This window comes from Monopterus albus, unplaced genomic scaffold (assembly GCF_001952655.1).
Source record: "Monopterus albus unplaced genomic scaffold, M_albus_1.0 scaffold8.1, whole genome shotgun sequence".
Classification (NCBI taxonomy): Eukaryota; Metazoa; Chordata; class Actinopteri; order Synbranchiformes; family Synbranchidae; genus Monopterus; species Monopterus albus.
The window spans coordinates 991,785-1,008,588 of NW_018127888.1; the positions used below are offsets into that span (position 1 = coordinate 991,785).

The 16,804-nt window shown below is 39.3% G+C and overlaps 1 protein-coding gene across 1 annotated transcript in view; it reads left to right on the forward strand.

The window, feature by feature from the left end:
* Positions 1-5,545: 5,545 nt before the first annotated feature.
* Positions 5,546-16,804, forward strand: part of lsamp (limbic system associated membrane protein) — a 199,151-nt gene continuing 187,892 nt past the window's right edge. Inside the window, exon 1 of the mRNA XM_020586364.1 lies at positions 5,546-6,003. Within this exon, the coding sequence (XP_020442020.1) occupies positions 5,849-6,003 (155 nt within the window). The 5' untranslated portion in view covers positions 5,546-5,848. The remainder of the gene's footprint in view (positions 6,004-16,804) is intronic.

Sequence of the window (16,804 nt, forward strand, 5' to 3'; positions counted from 1 at the left end):
TGGCTTTGCTTTACTATAAAGGAAAATATTGTGACCAGTTATTATGGTCTATTCTTATACTGTAATTACATTAAAAAGCATGCATTAAAAATAGCATGAAACTGGAACGCCTACAGTATGTTATGAGATTATTAGTTATACTTTTTAGCCCTACAGTTGTCCCAGAAAGAAAGTACGGTGGACCAGTCCTTGTAGATTTTGTGTACAATATTAAATGGCATTCTTACTGTAATGATTCTGAGCTAATTTTGATTTGATTTGATTTTGATTTGATTTATTCTTTCAAGCATGTAAAGACAGTTGATATGTCAACACACATAATTTTACACATATCCAACAAATGCTAATCCAATATCAATTTGCTTATACCTAGAACATGCTTGAATGGAGTAGGAAGAAGTCAGACTTATCCAGTCCTACCCCATGACATCATCTTACCATCATTGGTTTGCAAGCAGTATCTCTACATAGATAATTCTCTTCTACACCACACAAGTAATATACTAAAGAATTATTACAGAGTGCTAACATTCTTACATAATTACATTCTTAAATAATTATCTTCTACACCACACAAGTAATATACTAAAGAATTAATACAAGGTGTTAACATTCATACACCACACCCACAATGTTCCATCTGGTTAATCATTAAGCCTGTTCTTGCATATATCTTGATTGACACATACCTTTATATTTATGTTTAAACTCGCCAATTCTAATACTATTTTTTATGTCCGCACTTAAATTATTCCATAGTTTTACCCCACTTATGGAAATACAAAATCTTTTTTTGGTTGTACGTATAGCATGAATTTTTAAATTTAACTGACCCCTTAAATTGTATCCCCCTTCCCTTTCATTAAATAGTTTTTGAATTCCACCAGGTAATAAATTGTTCCTGGCTTTATACAAAAACACAGCAGTCTTATATCCCACTAAATCAAAAAATTTTAACAATTTAGACTGTATGAAAGCTACATTGGTGTGATCCCTATACCCCATCTTATGCACAATTCTTATCACTCTTTTTTGTAATATATACAATGGTTGAAGTGAGCTTATGTATGTATTTCCCCAGTTTTCAACACCATATTCAAAGTATGGTAAAATCAATGAAGAATACAAAACGTGTAGTGCTTTCCCGTCCAAAATATATCTAACCCTTGCCAATATCGATATATTCTTTGCTATTTTGTGCTGTTTGTGAAACCCAGATGTTTTATACTTAAATGGTGAGGGGCAGTTTGACCTTATGTTTGGAACGCCACGTGAACACAGCGTAAAAAAAACACAAAGTGAAATTAAAACAGGAGTGGTAGGTAGGATATCTGTGTAAAGTAACACTTTGTCCTCTGTGTATTTTATTGAGGAAAATTCAGGTTTGCTGACTAATTTATTTCGGATGTGTAGGATCATGTGCAGGCAGTGAATGACAGAGGAAAACAGTGTCGTCTTCCTCAGCAGTTGCTGTTGCTTTTCTGTCTTCCACTGGGTGGCGCTGTTTGCACAGTATTCAAACAAACCCTTGATTTGTTTTGTTTGTCCTGGCCGAGCAGGTTCTTCAGCTGACTTCAGCTTTAGTGTATTTACCTAAAGAATGACTCAGTTCATTTAAAAAGTTGCTCATAAATAAGCATGCTGGGCATTTGGGTTCAACAAACAGTAAAAAAAAGAAAAGGTCGGTAATGGCCAAAGATGTCGATCGGTTCGACCTAAAACCATACTGGCAATCAGAGAGGATTTTATGTCTATCAATAAATGTGTCTAATCTGTTATTAAAGAGTTTTTCCAAGATTTTTGAAAACTGTAACAGAGAAACTGGTCTATAATTTGTGAAGTTGTGCTTATCCCCAGATTTATACAGTGGAATAACCTTTGCTATTTTCATATTATTGGGGAACTGCACAACTCGAAACGACATGTTAAAAACATGGGTTAGTGGTTTGCATATCCCCTCAATTGCCCATTTAACCATTGTCATAGTGATACCATCACTATCACCAGATGATTTATTACCACATCTGTTCACTATATCTATAATTTCCTTTTCAACTATGGGCTTCAAAAACATAGAACTCATATTCCTTTCGATTGTATTGTTATTTATAGTGACGGATGTATCATCTGTACAAATGCTACTTGCTAAACCAGGACCAATTCAATGAATATATGCATTATTATTAAATAGTAAATTTGAACTTTACCTTGATATTCCTGCTTTTACATTTCATGTAGAGTTAATCAGAAAAGTACAAACATTTTTAGTCATTCAGAACTGGAATGAACAGAGCATCTGATTTTTATATCATAGACCAGAGACTTTGTTTTTTTCTAAACATGTGTAAATGGATGAACTAACACCATAAGAGATGTACTGTATATATGGAATCAGTTATAATAGCACATCTTCAGACCAGAGTCATACACCTGTTTGTCTTTGCTGCTCTGAGTTCTACTTTGATCGGCAGGGCTGTGCAGAGTCACTATGTCAGAGTCATTATTGTGACTAATGAGATGGGGAGAAGGTCAGGGCACCTCATAATGTGTATTAATAAAATCACTTTATACTGGCTGCACTTTGATGGAGACCTTGTGTCAAAAAGTGACAAAAAGGCAAGTCATGTATTGCTTACAAATACAGGAAGCATTCGCAGGTGTAAATCCAGCCTTTAAGAGAGCCCCAGCATCAGCATAATTCACAATGCAGTGTGATCACCCTATTACCAAGTGTGAAGAAGCAGAGACATCATTTCTACATGACATTATCTGGTGTATTTCATAAAAATACCTTCCTGAGGCATCCCTTTCTCTCATCATCATAAGTTAAACTTCATAGAGTTTAATAATAGATCATGTTCTGCTTTCCCCTCAAAGAAGTTAATTCCCCTTATACCACCCTTGTTTCATCATGTATCTGTCACAGACTGCAGTGCAGTACTAAGCATAGACAGTTTCAATTTTTATGTAGTTCTCTTCATTGTACAATGCATTAGCAGTGTCATTGTCCTGAACTATTCTCTTAGGCTCTGTGCTTTGGCACTGCAGTGTTTGCAGCCAATGCATTGAAAATTTAGGCCAGTCTATTTTATATCTGCATCACATATCCATAATTCACCTGTCATCACTCCTGCATTATACAGACTAATAAGGAGGTGGTGCAAAGAGAGAAATGGGCTGCATATATCACCGTTGAACCAAATTAAACTTTTGCCTTTGTGCTAACTGTGTCTTCTCATTATTTTGTGCTATACTGTCTTCAAATGGAAGGTAATTTTACTATTTTAATTCTAAAAACTAACCATGGGCTGAAATTTTCCCAAAACTATTGTTGTATTTACTTATATTCTATACAGTTTATATTATGTACACCGCAGCAGGATGCATAACCTGTTCTGCTGTCTAAACTGCAATGCAAAGCATCACACCAGCATATTAATAACCCCATGTCTTCCACCCCTTAGTTTGTTTGTGTGTTCTTCAGTGTGGGAGAGAGTGAGGCATCGCTGGCCTTTTGTTGGGAACTGGTTAAAACTGCTGTGTCTCCGGCCTCCCCTCCTCCAACTCTCTGCTGTACAAGAAACATTTCTACTTATTGCACACACTATCACACAGACCTCTGTCAGACTTTTGAACATTTCTAACTAAAATATAGCTGAACCCCACGCAGAAGCCATTCTGGTATAAATTTGTATGTGATGGTGGTCTTAAGTGATCTTAATGCACATGCTTTTTCATAAACTGTGGAGGCTCCAAGATAGTTAAAATTTCCACAAGCTTTCAGGAAATGGTAACAGACACTCATTATTAAGGGCAAGTAGGGTGCAGCTCTGCAAGCGTCCCTCAGTGAAATCACTTTAGTACTCCTTAACTAATGCACTAACATTAGAACCTCCGTACACTCTGTTACCTCACTGTAATTCCTTCTCAGCCATGCAAACATCCTCAGTTTCATTTTGTATAATCTAGCTGTAAACCCTGCTGCACACATCATGGTAACGTGTAGCTGCTGTGGGGGCTGCGGTAAAACGGGTGTCTGGTGCTTGAAACTTGCTGATACTGGGACTAAGGCTTAACCATGCTGCCTCAGTCTGATTCAGCCAGGCTGCTGGTGATCACAGCAGGATTACCTATCTTCATATGAGCACCAGAACTCCATTCTATTTGGAGATAAGGGCAGTGGTCATGCAAGTTTATGCAATATTAACATAATACTGTATATAATCATTCTACATTCAAGTTATATATTGTTTCCTTACCATGTCCGGTGCTTGTATCCATGTGCAGAGTTTGGGTACCAGAATTAAAGAGTTTGTTACATGTATGACACTAAATTATTACCCAGACACCCTGAGACAAAACAAGAATGGGAATACACCGTGCAATGACTGACAATGATTCACATTAGTATTAATGTTATTTCTGAATCACATAAAAAGCCAACTGCACTGCTTAAATTGTTACTCTGCAGTTCATTAAGCACATCGTCGAAAGCGCATTAGATCATGGCCTATTAAGCTGGCGGGCGCTTGATTGTCAAATGCTGAAATTTGTAGCTCTCTCTGCATTCATATTTCTGTTGAATTGGAAAATACACATCTTCGAAACTTTTGTCCTTGCTGAGGTTGAAAGTGGATGTAATTACCTGCCAAGATGCAGCGTCATAGCTGGAATGGCAGTCTAGACAAGAAGTGCTTATGTCTAAGATATTCACAGCTGAGCTTCACCCTGTTCATGGTCAAAAGCATTTGAACTGTTGGATCTGTGTTACCTCTCTGTTTTCAACTGAATTTCTTCTGTTGTAAAGGGACTGCTATAGATTGGCATAGACTAAAATAATATATTTGACATATGTTTCTAAAGCAGTGTACCTCAGAATGCATGATGGTGGTTATAAAGCAATATTTCAGCAATGATTTTTACACTATAAGTTAAAGTCTTCAAGAATAGTTATTATGATAGATTTCACTGCTCATTATCTATAGCACATAGAAGTTGTGTAGTTTTCCACACCTAATTATAATTGACCACAGAGACTCGTATCTACCAGAGAGTTCATGGTCCAGTGTGAATCTGCTTGGCATGAAAATACTGGGGAGCAACTGCTCTATATAATTGGATACCTATGAATATACAGTGTGTTTAATGACTAGTGATCCCCACAGGGAAAGTGTCTTTCTGCATGGCTACACCACCAGGGAGGTAAGGCATACAGATTATCACCCATAGAGGTCGTCTGGATTTGGAGGTTTTCAGTATTGTTACTCTCCTGGATCACTTTGTCTCCTTTTGGGACTGGTGTTCAAATATTCAGGAGGCATCAGTTACTGGCCACGTCTATTTTTTGTAATAAATAAATAAAAAATCTAATCATCCCTGCTTTACTTCTTTCATCCTAATTTCTCAACTTCTTTAAGTTGTGTCTCACTGAAAAAGACCTCAGGTGGTGCTGTTGTCCTGACAACCAATGAGGGGAGTATCACAGTCAGACGGGTTGGATAATCTGAGAGCAAAGAGAGGTGGTGGTTGTAGCAGGGAGGGGAGGGTGGTGTATTTCCCAGACTGAATAGAAGCGTGCCTTTCTCCACTGCCGTGCTGGCTGTGCCGTTCCTTTACGCGGAGAGCATTGCGCATCAGTGGACTATAGAGCGAGGACCCCGCACAGTACCGCGCGTTTTCCTCCATAAAGCATTTTAGGCAACACGTATCGCCCATTCATTCCGGACTGCTGTGGACCTAAAGGCATCCTACATTTTCCAAGAAGTCTGGACAACTACTCTTCTTCTTCCTCCTTCCTTTTTTATACCCTTGGATATAGCTCCCGAAGCGCTTGGTTCTGTGCTTTAAAATGCAAGCCCGACGCAAATCGTGTTGGAGGCAATTGCAGGCTTCTTTTTTCAGACTGCTGTGTCTTATCCCCACAGGATTCCCCGTCCGGAGTGTGGATATGCAGCGGGCCACCGACAACATCACCATCCGACAGGGCGACACAGCGATTATAAGGTAAGACTCATCTTCCAACTTTGCTCCCCTCCCGTCTCCCCCTGGATCCACAGCAGCATCAGCACCGCGAGCAGGCAGCTGCTTGCTTCAGATCGCAGTGCCAGAGGTGCAAGATTAATTTTAATTTGTTCAGTTTGTCTCGATTTTTCCGTTCGTTGAACTTGTATTCCTCACAAGGTACCAGAGAAGTAGATGTTTGGATTCGAGTTGATCTGCTTGGGGTTTAAACTTTTATCTCTCGAGCCAGTCCTGAAAAAAAATTCCGTGTAGTAATTTTGGAATAGGCTGTAATCCAGTCCTGCGTTTTGCAGCACTGACTTTTTGCTCGTCCATCACTCCCTTTTCTTTCTGTCTTTTACTAAATTCAAGAATCTCGTGATGAGGCGAAGTGCGTCATTGTCCAGAGATGTGTGGATTCATGGCAAACACGGGGATTCTGAACACAGGCAGGATGATGGGAGACAGAGATCAGTTTAGATTTTACGAATCACTCTTGAGGTGTTTAGAAAAGGATAAGCGCAGCTTTCACGGGACAAGTAGCGAGGTGTCATCAGTGTCAGTCAGCTGCAGCTCCATGAATATTAAAGATCCAGTCAGCAAATTTAGTTTTGTCTGTTATGTGAGGTCATGTTTTTTACCAGCTTATTCGCTGATCACTTCCTAGACAACGCAAGCTGTCAAGTCTTTGGTATTGTGATACTGCTGAGCAGATGTCGATGGCCACGTGACCCGAGCCATGTGTTTGTGGCAGGCTATAAATGCACAGGGATTTACATTTGGTAGATTTTTGTAAACAAGGCGCTTTGCGCACCCCCCATCAGGGCCATTGATATAACAACCACAAACCCCCCCCCCCCCCCCCCCCCCCCGACGTTCATGTGGGAATATAGATTTACACCTTGGGTTACACCTTTAACCCTACCTGTCAAAAAGTCAGCAGACAAATGACTGCTCATGCACGAATGCCTACATGCACACAAAAAGGGATAAGTCCCTTTAATTGATTCCTTCTTGCAAACAGGTGCCATCCATTTAGGTACCTGCTGGTCAAATTAGTCAATTGATTCAGTTACTGTAGAACTCACCAGGGGTCACAGCTATTTGTTTCACTTTCCAGATCTAATTGACTGCATTTTATATTCAGCCCTTTAGTCACCCACTCCCTCTATTCCCTTTAAAGGTGATGGCAAGGCTTTGCACTCAGCCAGAGCCATCCTTTGTCCACTGTTTTAGCATTATCCCTGATAAAAGAACTGAGGTGATCACACAGTGAGCGCCATGATTAATTTGATGCTCATAATGTATCTTGGTGGCATTAGTGATCAGTCTTATTTATTGTCACTCGCACCACAATAAACCGCACCTCAGACCCCTGTGGCTCCAGTGAAAAACAGAACCATTTTTCACACCCAGTTTCCATCTGACAAATTGGATACAGGGGGCATGGAGGGAAAAAACAATGAGGGCTAAAATGCAAGAACTTTGAGCAGAGGTGGGAGGCCATCGGCTAGTAATTTGTCGAGCTATGCAGTGTTTCTGATTCCATAAGCTGGGTTTTGTGATGGCTGACGGGATATTGGTGACCTCAGGGTGTAATAAGGCCTGTTCTCCTTTAGTGGAGCCCGTGGTTGCAGTTGTGACATTCATGGCACAAGAGGAGCAATGCTGGAGTAGAGAAACAGTGCGTGGCCAAACAACCACTGTGACAGAACACACACACACAGCAGCGAGACTCACTGCTGAAATGAAAAAGGAAATTTATTTTTTTACCAAGGGCCAAGAACTGTGTCATGCTGAATAAATAAGCAAACTAAAGTCTTTCTCTTTAGGCGTAAAACTTTCAGATTTTCATCACTACTATGGCTCACAGTTAGAGCCTGTGTCAGATGTATATATTTCAGTTTTATAACATCTATGAATGAATTGATGTCATGAAAATGCATCACTTCCATCTTGTGTAGGGCATTTTTAAACCTGCATTTAAAGGAGGAAGATGTATAAAAATCATAATGGAAAATACTCCAGATTTATAGCAGACTGAATTATTAATAAGAAATCAGTTTTTTTTAGATTTATTCAAATATCTGTCAATACTTTGTGACATATAGAATGTTTTTGTCAGTACAGTATGTTTTGTCATTGTTCACAGAATGGCATTATCCCTCAGACTCCATCAAAAGTGAACATAAACTAAATATCAATAGATACTGTATCTCCACCAAGTGTTTGGTGCCTATAGGGAGCAGCAGTGAATTTAAATAGATTTTCATTAGCCCCTGTCTTTTGTCTCACAAGACAGAGATTTAGTGGTACTGCAGCAAGTTCTCTTTTAAGTCAGTGTCATTTGTATAGATGTGGCTACTCTTAACCATCAAACCTTTTGCCTAAGCAGGGCATCAAGGAGTTAATGTGAAAGAGATGACTTTTTCTGAAGTGAGTCACTGTGTAGTGCTGGATTAGATAAACATTTTCACACCATTATTTGTAGTATGAAGTGAAACGTGGCTCATTTTAATTCACAGTGGGCTGTAGGATTAACCTCTAGTAATACATGGTAAGGGGTTGCAGTATAGTTTCTTAGTATCCTTGGTATATTTTAATGACCTGGTGGCTCTTTGCTGAGGTCAGACCTTGTAGAGGTCTTTCTTTGGTCCTCATGTGGTGGTCTTACTCTTAAAGGATAGATTTGGTATCTTTCAAGTTGGTCTGAAAACAGTATTGATTTGACCGTGCAGTATACACATGTGGCTGTAGGTCATAGTTTCTGTAACTTTTCCTATTGTTCATACCGGCCCTGAAGGTTGTCATCTGGAATGCAATATGCTGTTAAAATAAAAATACTAATAAGAAGAAGAAGAATTTAAAAAATATAAATACAGTCCTCATGCTGTGCAAAGTGTATCTGAGGCTCGAATACATCTTCAGCTGTCCTAAGTTTTTTTCAAGTTAGTATCTTTCAAAGTTATAGTCTACTTAAGAATAATATCCCTCTATTTGCTCCCTTGAAAGACGTTTTTTGCCGAGGGATTCATTCTAGTAGTCATATGTGGGTTCTGTTACTGGAACCGCTATTTTACTCAGGTAAATGGATAATCAATATCACCTCTTTTGGTTATAATATGCCGCTGGGAGATCTCTTGGCATATTCTAACATTTGTTTCTAGAGAGCTGAGTCAAAGAATGTCATGTTACAGCGTAGGTGAGCTGCTGACTGTGATCAGGTTGGCCTTTTTAGGAACATTATCTTGCACACAGATATAAATAAAACTATGTATTTATCTGCACTTACCCCCTTGTCAGCTGTTCCTACTTTGTCCTTTCAGAATGTTTCAGGGGAAATCTGCGGGACGCTTTTGGCCATCATTTGTTTTTTGAGAGCACCTTAGATAAATACAGACACAAACCATGTTCTGCTTCATATAAGGCACAAATGTGTCAGGAATAGACTGGAGAAAATTGCTGGAGCAACACTGAGATATCACACTCAGGTTTTATTTGTGTCCAAAACCCATAAAATTAAAAACACTGCAGCTATCAAATATACAAAGTTACAAATTATTTCTCAGGTTAAGCCTGGGTGCAACTTGAGAAGTAAACACTGGTTTACAACTACAACAACAACAACAAACACACCTACAAGAATGTGTCCATCTGCCACAGATTGGGAAGGAACACTTTCCTGGCCAAACAAAACAGGGAAATTTGTTTTAAATAGACTGTAACTTTGAAAGATGCCAATTCAACATAGCTTAGTGGGACAGTTGAAGCTTCATTTGAGTCCCAGATTACCTTCGGTGTGCATTTTTGCACAGAATGAGGGCTGTTTGTCACATTCTGGGTAAAAAAAACAACCTCTAGGCTTGGTGTGAAAAGCAGGAAAAGTTACAACGACTAAGATCTGTTCTCACATGCCTATGAGCATGTCAATGTTGTTTTAAGGCCAACTAAAAAGAAACCCTATCCTTTAAGGGGGATGTTTTTGAACTTTTGTATCTGCTTGAAGTTCATTAAATTTTGGCCTATACCCCAGCAGTCATGTCAGGTCAGTGAGAAACACCTTGTATTTCAGTCCTCATCCATGGTGCCTTAGTCTGTTCTTTACAAGGATGACGCCAACAACTGAAATCAAATTCCTCTCACCCTGACTAAAGGAGAAAAAGTTTCCCCCACATTTCTTCAAGCCATTTTTGTGTCACAATAGTTTACTTTTTAATTGCTTTTTTTAGTTACATGCTGCGCAGTAGCCTTAAGGGGAAGGTTGCAATGTCAGGCAAAGGCTTGATAACTGACAATTGCTTATTAGAGCATTAATGACATAGTCTCAGTTGCTCTCCTTGTGGTCAATTATCTGCACTTTGACAATGCATTCTGCCTGCCTCGTTACTTTCAGGGATGATGATTCTGCACTTGTGCTTTACCCCAGAGGATGTTCAGTACAAGTTACCCCAGAATTCTGCTTTCATTTCAGTCAGCCTGATATTATGTATGTGAAATCTGCTAGAGGCTCAAACACTAAATAAGACATGGTGTTAGTCTAGTTCGAGTTCCAATACAATCCATAGTGCTGGTGAATACAGTTATTTTCATTTACATTATTAAAACCTCATCTATTGAACTGTGGTGGTTTTGAGTGTGGTGGTGTGCATTAGACAAACTCCAAAGAATGCACTTTTGCAACACAGAAACAAAGGCTTTCCTTATGTTGGAATTTATCTGACGTACTCGGCATATCCCACTTTCAAAAGGTTGTGCATTTCCAAACTACACTTGGCACTAATCCTACAGCGCCTGTATACTCGGCATATCCCACTTTAAAAAGGTTGTGTATTTCCAAACTCCACTTGGCACTAATCCTACAGCGCCTGTATTGAAAGAATACAGTAAATCTACCCTATATGTCTTCTTTGGATGTGGCAGAATACGTATTTCTGTCCAGCTTTTCCAAGATTTTGGAAATGTCTCTCCCTCTGGATGAACTGATGTCTGTGCCCTGATGTAGGTATAGGCATAAAAAGGTTCCAGCTATTCAGGACAGCTTTTTTTACTAGCCATTACATTTGAGTTTACAGTACAGACAAACGTTACCCGAGTCAGATTCCTCGTGTGTCCAGCACACCCAGCCAGTAAAGCTGATTCTGATTCTGAAATGCACAGTCAGTTATTCCTTGTAAGTAGCTGATGGAGAGTTCGGCACTGCACAGTCCCATCCAGCATTCAGTGCCAATGAACAAAATACTTTGGAACACATGTAGTGAGAGTTATGTGTGACAAGATCAAGGCAGCGGGTGGACATATAGCATGTTGCTCAGACAAAAAAGTGTAGTGGCATGAAAAGTACAGTATTTGTATATGGATGTGTGAACAAACCAAATCAGATCTGGGCCACGTCCATATGTGGTCCTAGATCTGATTCATATCCGATCTCTGACCATGTGATCTCTGTCAAAACAAACTTGTGGTTTTTACAGGTTTTTGTCAGCGTCTCTGCACATTTTCATATTGCCTGTTGTTATCATTCATTTGCAGTGTCCATTTGACGCAGTTAGAGTCCGGGCACTGGCATTTTTTTCAGATCTCCCCTTCTCTGTCTCCCTTGTTTCCTGTCCTGCCTCTTTGCAGCCCACTGACAAATAAGGGCAAAAATACCTCAAAAAAATAAATAAACTAAAATATAATGTTGTCTAAATGGAAACATGCTACATACATAGTGCTTTTTTCCCCACTAATATTCCATAGAATTGATATGTAACCAATAGTGTCAGTGTGGAAAATGAAGGGAAAACAGATCAATTTCTGGATATCCGGGCAGAGGAATACAATGCAACGTAATTTGGGATGCGCTACCCCCAGGGGGCCTGTAGATTTCACTCTACAGTTCATCAGATCGAGTGCAATTTTTTTTTTTTTTTTTTTTTTTTTATGTTACAGTTTAGAGCCTCCCTAGGCATCTCTCTGTCCCTTTATCTCTTCATCACTCTGTCCCATCTCCCTTTTTTAATTCTCTGCCAGCATTGAATTGTCCAGCTGTGTGGCCTTAACTTGATTCGCAGAGTGAACATGAAGTCAGACAAGTGAAATGGGAAGAAGGAGGAGTTTCTTTGTGGGCACAATAAAGGAATATGTTGTAAAAGGGAAGAATGATGGCCAAAGAGCCCTCAACATGAAAGACACAAACAGAAAGAAGCGTGACAAGCATGATGGCTAGAGGCATGTGGGGTGGGGGCAGGGACACAGTAATCATACAGTCAGCACAATAATCCCTTCTGTTCCAGGTAGGGCCTGCATAGGATTTTCAAATCCATTTAATTTTCGCTCATGATGTGGGAGGACCGAGTGGCTGTCAGCTGGGCCATTGTCTTCCTGTCCTCATTTTGACTTGAGACAGAGCAGAGGTGAGGGGGAAAACTTCAGAGGCACAGAGATGTGGGTTTTTGGTTGATATTTTGCCAATTCTGCAAAGTTTTTTTTAAGCTCTTTGTGACCTGCTCTGAGTCATCACAAGTCCCAGAGGCTTTCATCTTGGACAGTAGGATCTGAATTGGCCTACAGAGACAGTGCGAAGTCTTTTGACACTGCAGATGAACACAGTTCTGAAACTCACAGTCCAGTGTAGTTGAGTGGGCTGTCTAGGCTTCTTGCAAAGCCTCCCGACCAGATATGCTTTCAGCCTGTAGTTTGATGTTTGCTGGTTCATCCTTGGAAGATATACAGCATTAGGACACTTTTACATTTTATGTGCTTTCAGCATGTTTTTGTGAATAACTCAACCAGCAAAGCCAAACCTGAAATGTTTTTTATACAACTGAATATTAAATCAGTGTGTCTCCCTGAAAGCAATTCCACTCCATTTCCCTTTTTTACCTAGGCTTTTGTTGGGGTGGCCAGACTGTCTCTAAGTGCATGTATAAACTGCTCAGCAATTTCTCACAGCCTCTGGCTACCTATAGGCAATGGGAGTAGAAGTGGAGCGGAAGAGTACTCCTATTGCTCTCAGAAAACCTTGAAATATCAGCATGTTTCACAGAGCTGCACTAGATCTAGTATAAAAAAAATTGGCACAGACTCAAAAGGTATGTTTCAAGTAATTACTGTCTACGCCCCAACTTACTTTGCTGTGTGGTATACAGCAGCACCTTGTGTGTCATTCTCACTGCACTGCATGATTGTATCTTCTGTTAACTTAGGCTTTATCATAGTAATGGAGCTTTCAACTTGGTGTCATTGCTTGTGTGCCATTGTGATTAATTACAGAATCAGTGCAGCTGCTTAAGAAGCAAACAAAATGAAAAAATCCATTTTGAATGCCATTAAGCAGTCAGATTACAGCAATGTAGCTGTTATGTAAAACTTCAAAGAACAAAGGAATTTGAATTAAAATTTAAAGATCCTTATAAACACCACTAAGTCACCTGTAATGGAAATCTTCAGTTAAATAAATGTCTCAGTCCAGAAATCTGAGTTCAAATCTTTTTTTTTAATTCATTTGAATAGGATGCAAGACACTTTGTACAAGTGAATACATGTGTGAACATCAACGTCCTGTACTCCAGTTGACAAGTATCAGAAATAAATTTTCACTACACTTCCCTGACATGAAATGGAACAAATGACTTCAGTGATTACATGTAGGGGGGAGCTCAGTTCAACTGCAATGTTAGAATCAGGTTAAAAACCTGATCTTTCAGTCAGTCAGGAAGAATTCAGGCTAAAAGTGGAGCATGGATTTTTGAGCTGTGATGACTTGAGTCCTCGCAGCTGTAAATCCACATGGCTTTAAAGCAGATTAGAGGCCTGCAGTAGGTATAGGTCTGGATGAACACACTCAGTGTTTACCTCAGAAACACTGCTTATTGACTTAGTGACACATACAGTACATAGAACGAGGAGGTGGTGAAGTCAAAACTAGAAAACAGGAAACGGGTTCTGAAAAGTCTCTGGTGAAGAAACTGAGTGGAAGCACAGAGCTGGCTTGGGTCCTGGTTGGGTGACTGCACTGATGAGAAACGGGCATGTGAAGTGTGAGCTGGCTGGTGCAGGTAAAACTAGAGAGAGAAAAAAGCAAAAACCAAGAAGTTGTACCAACATTAAAGCTCTAAACAGGAAGTGCGGTAAACTGTGACACCTGTATAGCCACAAGAGGACATGGCACACTAATCAATCATACTTATACAGTACCTCTAATGGCAGCAATGTGAGGCAGTTCACTTATTATTGTCTTTTGTTATTGTACTGTAAAACATGACACCTATAAACAAAAAGCCTACAATACAGAAGCCTGTCTCTTTAGACCCTGCAAGCATAGTATCTAGTTGCTATTCATTTACATTCATATATCAATTGCTCTGCATAGTCAGCTCTCGGATACACATGCTGTTCTTGCATGTTTGTTGTTTTCAATCTGCTGATTTCCTCAACACTGATGTTAGAAGAATATTACATGTACTGGGTTCTAACACCTGAGCTAATTGCCTAACAGCAGCTTACACCACTGAGTACCACAGCCAAACATAGCTGAGTTCCATTGCAGTTGTTGGCAGTGTGTAGGTAAGTGATAACCTGATGTACTGAGTACCCAGGTTATGCTGCATGATGGAAGCAACATATAACAATGTAACTGCTTCTTTCTTTACACCATCAGTAAATTTTGCCTGCCTTGCATTTTAAGGTTTAACTTGCAGGGCACCCTCTTATATAACTTGATAATTCAAAGCTGAAAGATCCCCCATTGCTTCTCATTGCCAAGCTTTGTCTAATTTAATATGCTAGTAGTATGTTGATTATCCCATTTGGTATCATCCTGTAATTATAATACAGCATAAGATGCTGCTATAACAATTAAGTAGCTGAGAGTGGTCTTTAAATATTATGATACTATAATATGGTGCAGGCTACATTTGCAAAGGGAAATGCAGGAGTGCTTGTTTGTTTATCTTTCTTTTTATCTTTACAATTTATTACGGATTTAGCATGACAAAAAGGGTCAGCCAACTCCTGACCACATGAATCTTTATATGTTTTACCTCCACCAATGCAGAGGTAATGTTTTTACTGGTGATTGTTGGCTTGTTTGTTGGTTGGTTTGTCACAGCATAACTCAAAAAGGAATGAATGGATTTGGATAAAATTGTTTTGGAGACGTAGGGTATGGCCCACAGAACAATCCATTAGATTTTGCTGCTGATCCGGAACATCATCCAGATCCAGGATTTTTTTTAAAAAAGGATTCTTCACCATTGTGAGAAAGGGCCATTTTCAGTATCTTTGCTTCTAACTCCAAACATAATGCCTACAAGGCTTGAATAAAAATTGCCAGATAACATTCTCATAAAATCTACTACATACTAAAGTATGATCTGGATCCAAGTAACATTTTGGCTGCTGTAATACAGAACATTTAAATTTATAGGGCTCACAGAAAACTCACTACTGTGAGACAACACATAATGCTACAGACTTGCAGCTAAGATCAAGTTCTAGCTGGGATGGCTAATTCAGTAGCATGTCAACAGACCTGATGTATCTTCAAATGTGGCAGAGCTAGACCCTCAAGAAGGCCACCATTACTGAAATATTCTTGAATAAGTTTCAATCTAATAATGATATCACTGTGACTCCAAATTCTAGGGGAGGTTTTCATAGTCAAGGAATCATATAAAGCTCAGTCTATCATGGGAATATTGTTTTGAGGCATAGTGGCATTATGAGGTCTTTGAGCTGACATGGCAGAGTGCACTTTCTGAATGCTGTCTAGTTACAACATGCAGTTGTATGTCACATCTTAACATCTGTCTCAGAGGTGCATTTAATGCATTTTACATTTCCTTGCAGTGCTTGAGCACTTTTCTATTCACGCATCAGTATGATAATCCTGAAATGGCCTTTAATCAGTACAATAAAAGTAGTCTTTAAAACTCTTTTAATGATTTTAAGTGAATTTGTTTTAGCCCATATTCTACCCTGGCACTAATACCAGTAATACTAATACCACTAATATTGCATGCATCCCTAGTGAAATTGCTTAGATTTGTTTCAGAGTCATGGTGCAAGAATTCTTAATGGCAAGATGTTCTGATCTGCACTATCCTACAGAGTTTTACTTTCCATTTCAAAAGAAAAAGATAGGAACCAGCCAGAGTGCTAAGGTGCAGGAGATAACCGCACTTTTTCTCTTGAACATTTGGCATTTGAGGAAATGTGGATAACTTCATTGCCTACTTGTTTCCTCCTCTGATTTGTACAGTATTAAATGCATCAGCTGTAAAGAAAAAAAGTATGAAATGTGCTACTTTTTTCATTTCTAAAGTTTTGTGTCTAAGGTTTTCAGCATTTTCATTAAGGGGAAAATGAGAAAAAGAGATCAGTATTGCAAGTCCCATTTGTTTTTAATTATTCCCATTCAATTGAATTTAATCCTCTACCCAGTGGAACAACATTGTTTTCAGTTACAAGAATTCCACTCATGTCTACATGGTATATGATTACCTCCAGTTAAATCAGGTACCCCAGTGAGTAGTTCAGGTATTGCTTACTGCTAGTACCTCATTCATAAATGTTATAATACCCATTTTTTGAAATGTATCACTGACCCTTAATAAAGGCTGCTTGTCATCTACCAAACATCGGCTTGTAGAGTCCCCCATCTGACCCAGGAGTACATCACAGGCTTGATTAAGTCATTATTACCCGATGTTCAGCACTTAAACTTCATTAACTAAAGCACTGCAGTGCACTCACATTTAAAGGTTGTTTGCATACCAAGGCTCTCTCATCACCTGAGGACAGTGGATGACATATGCCAGCC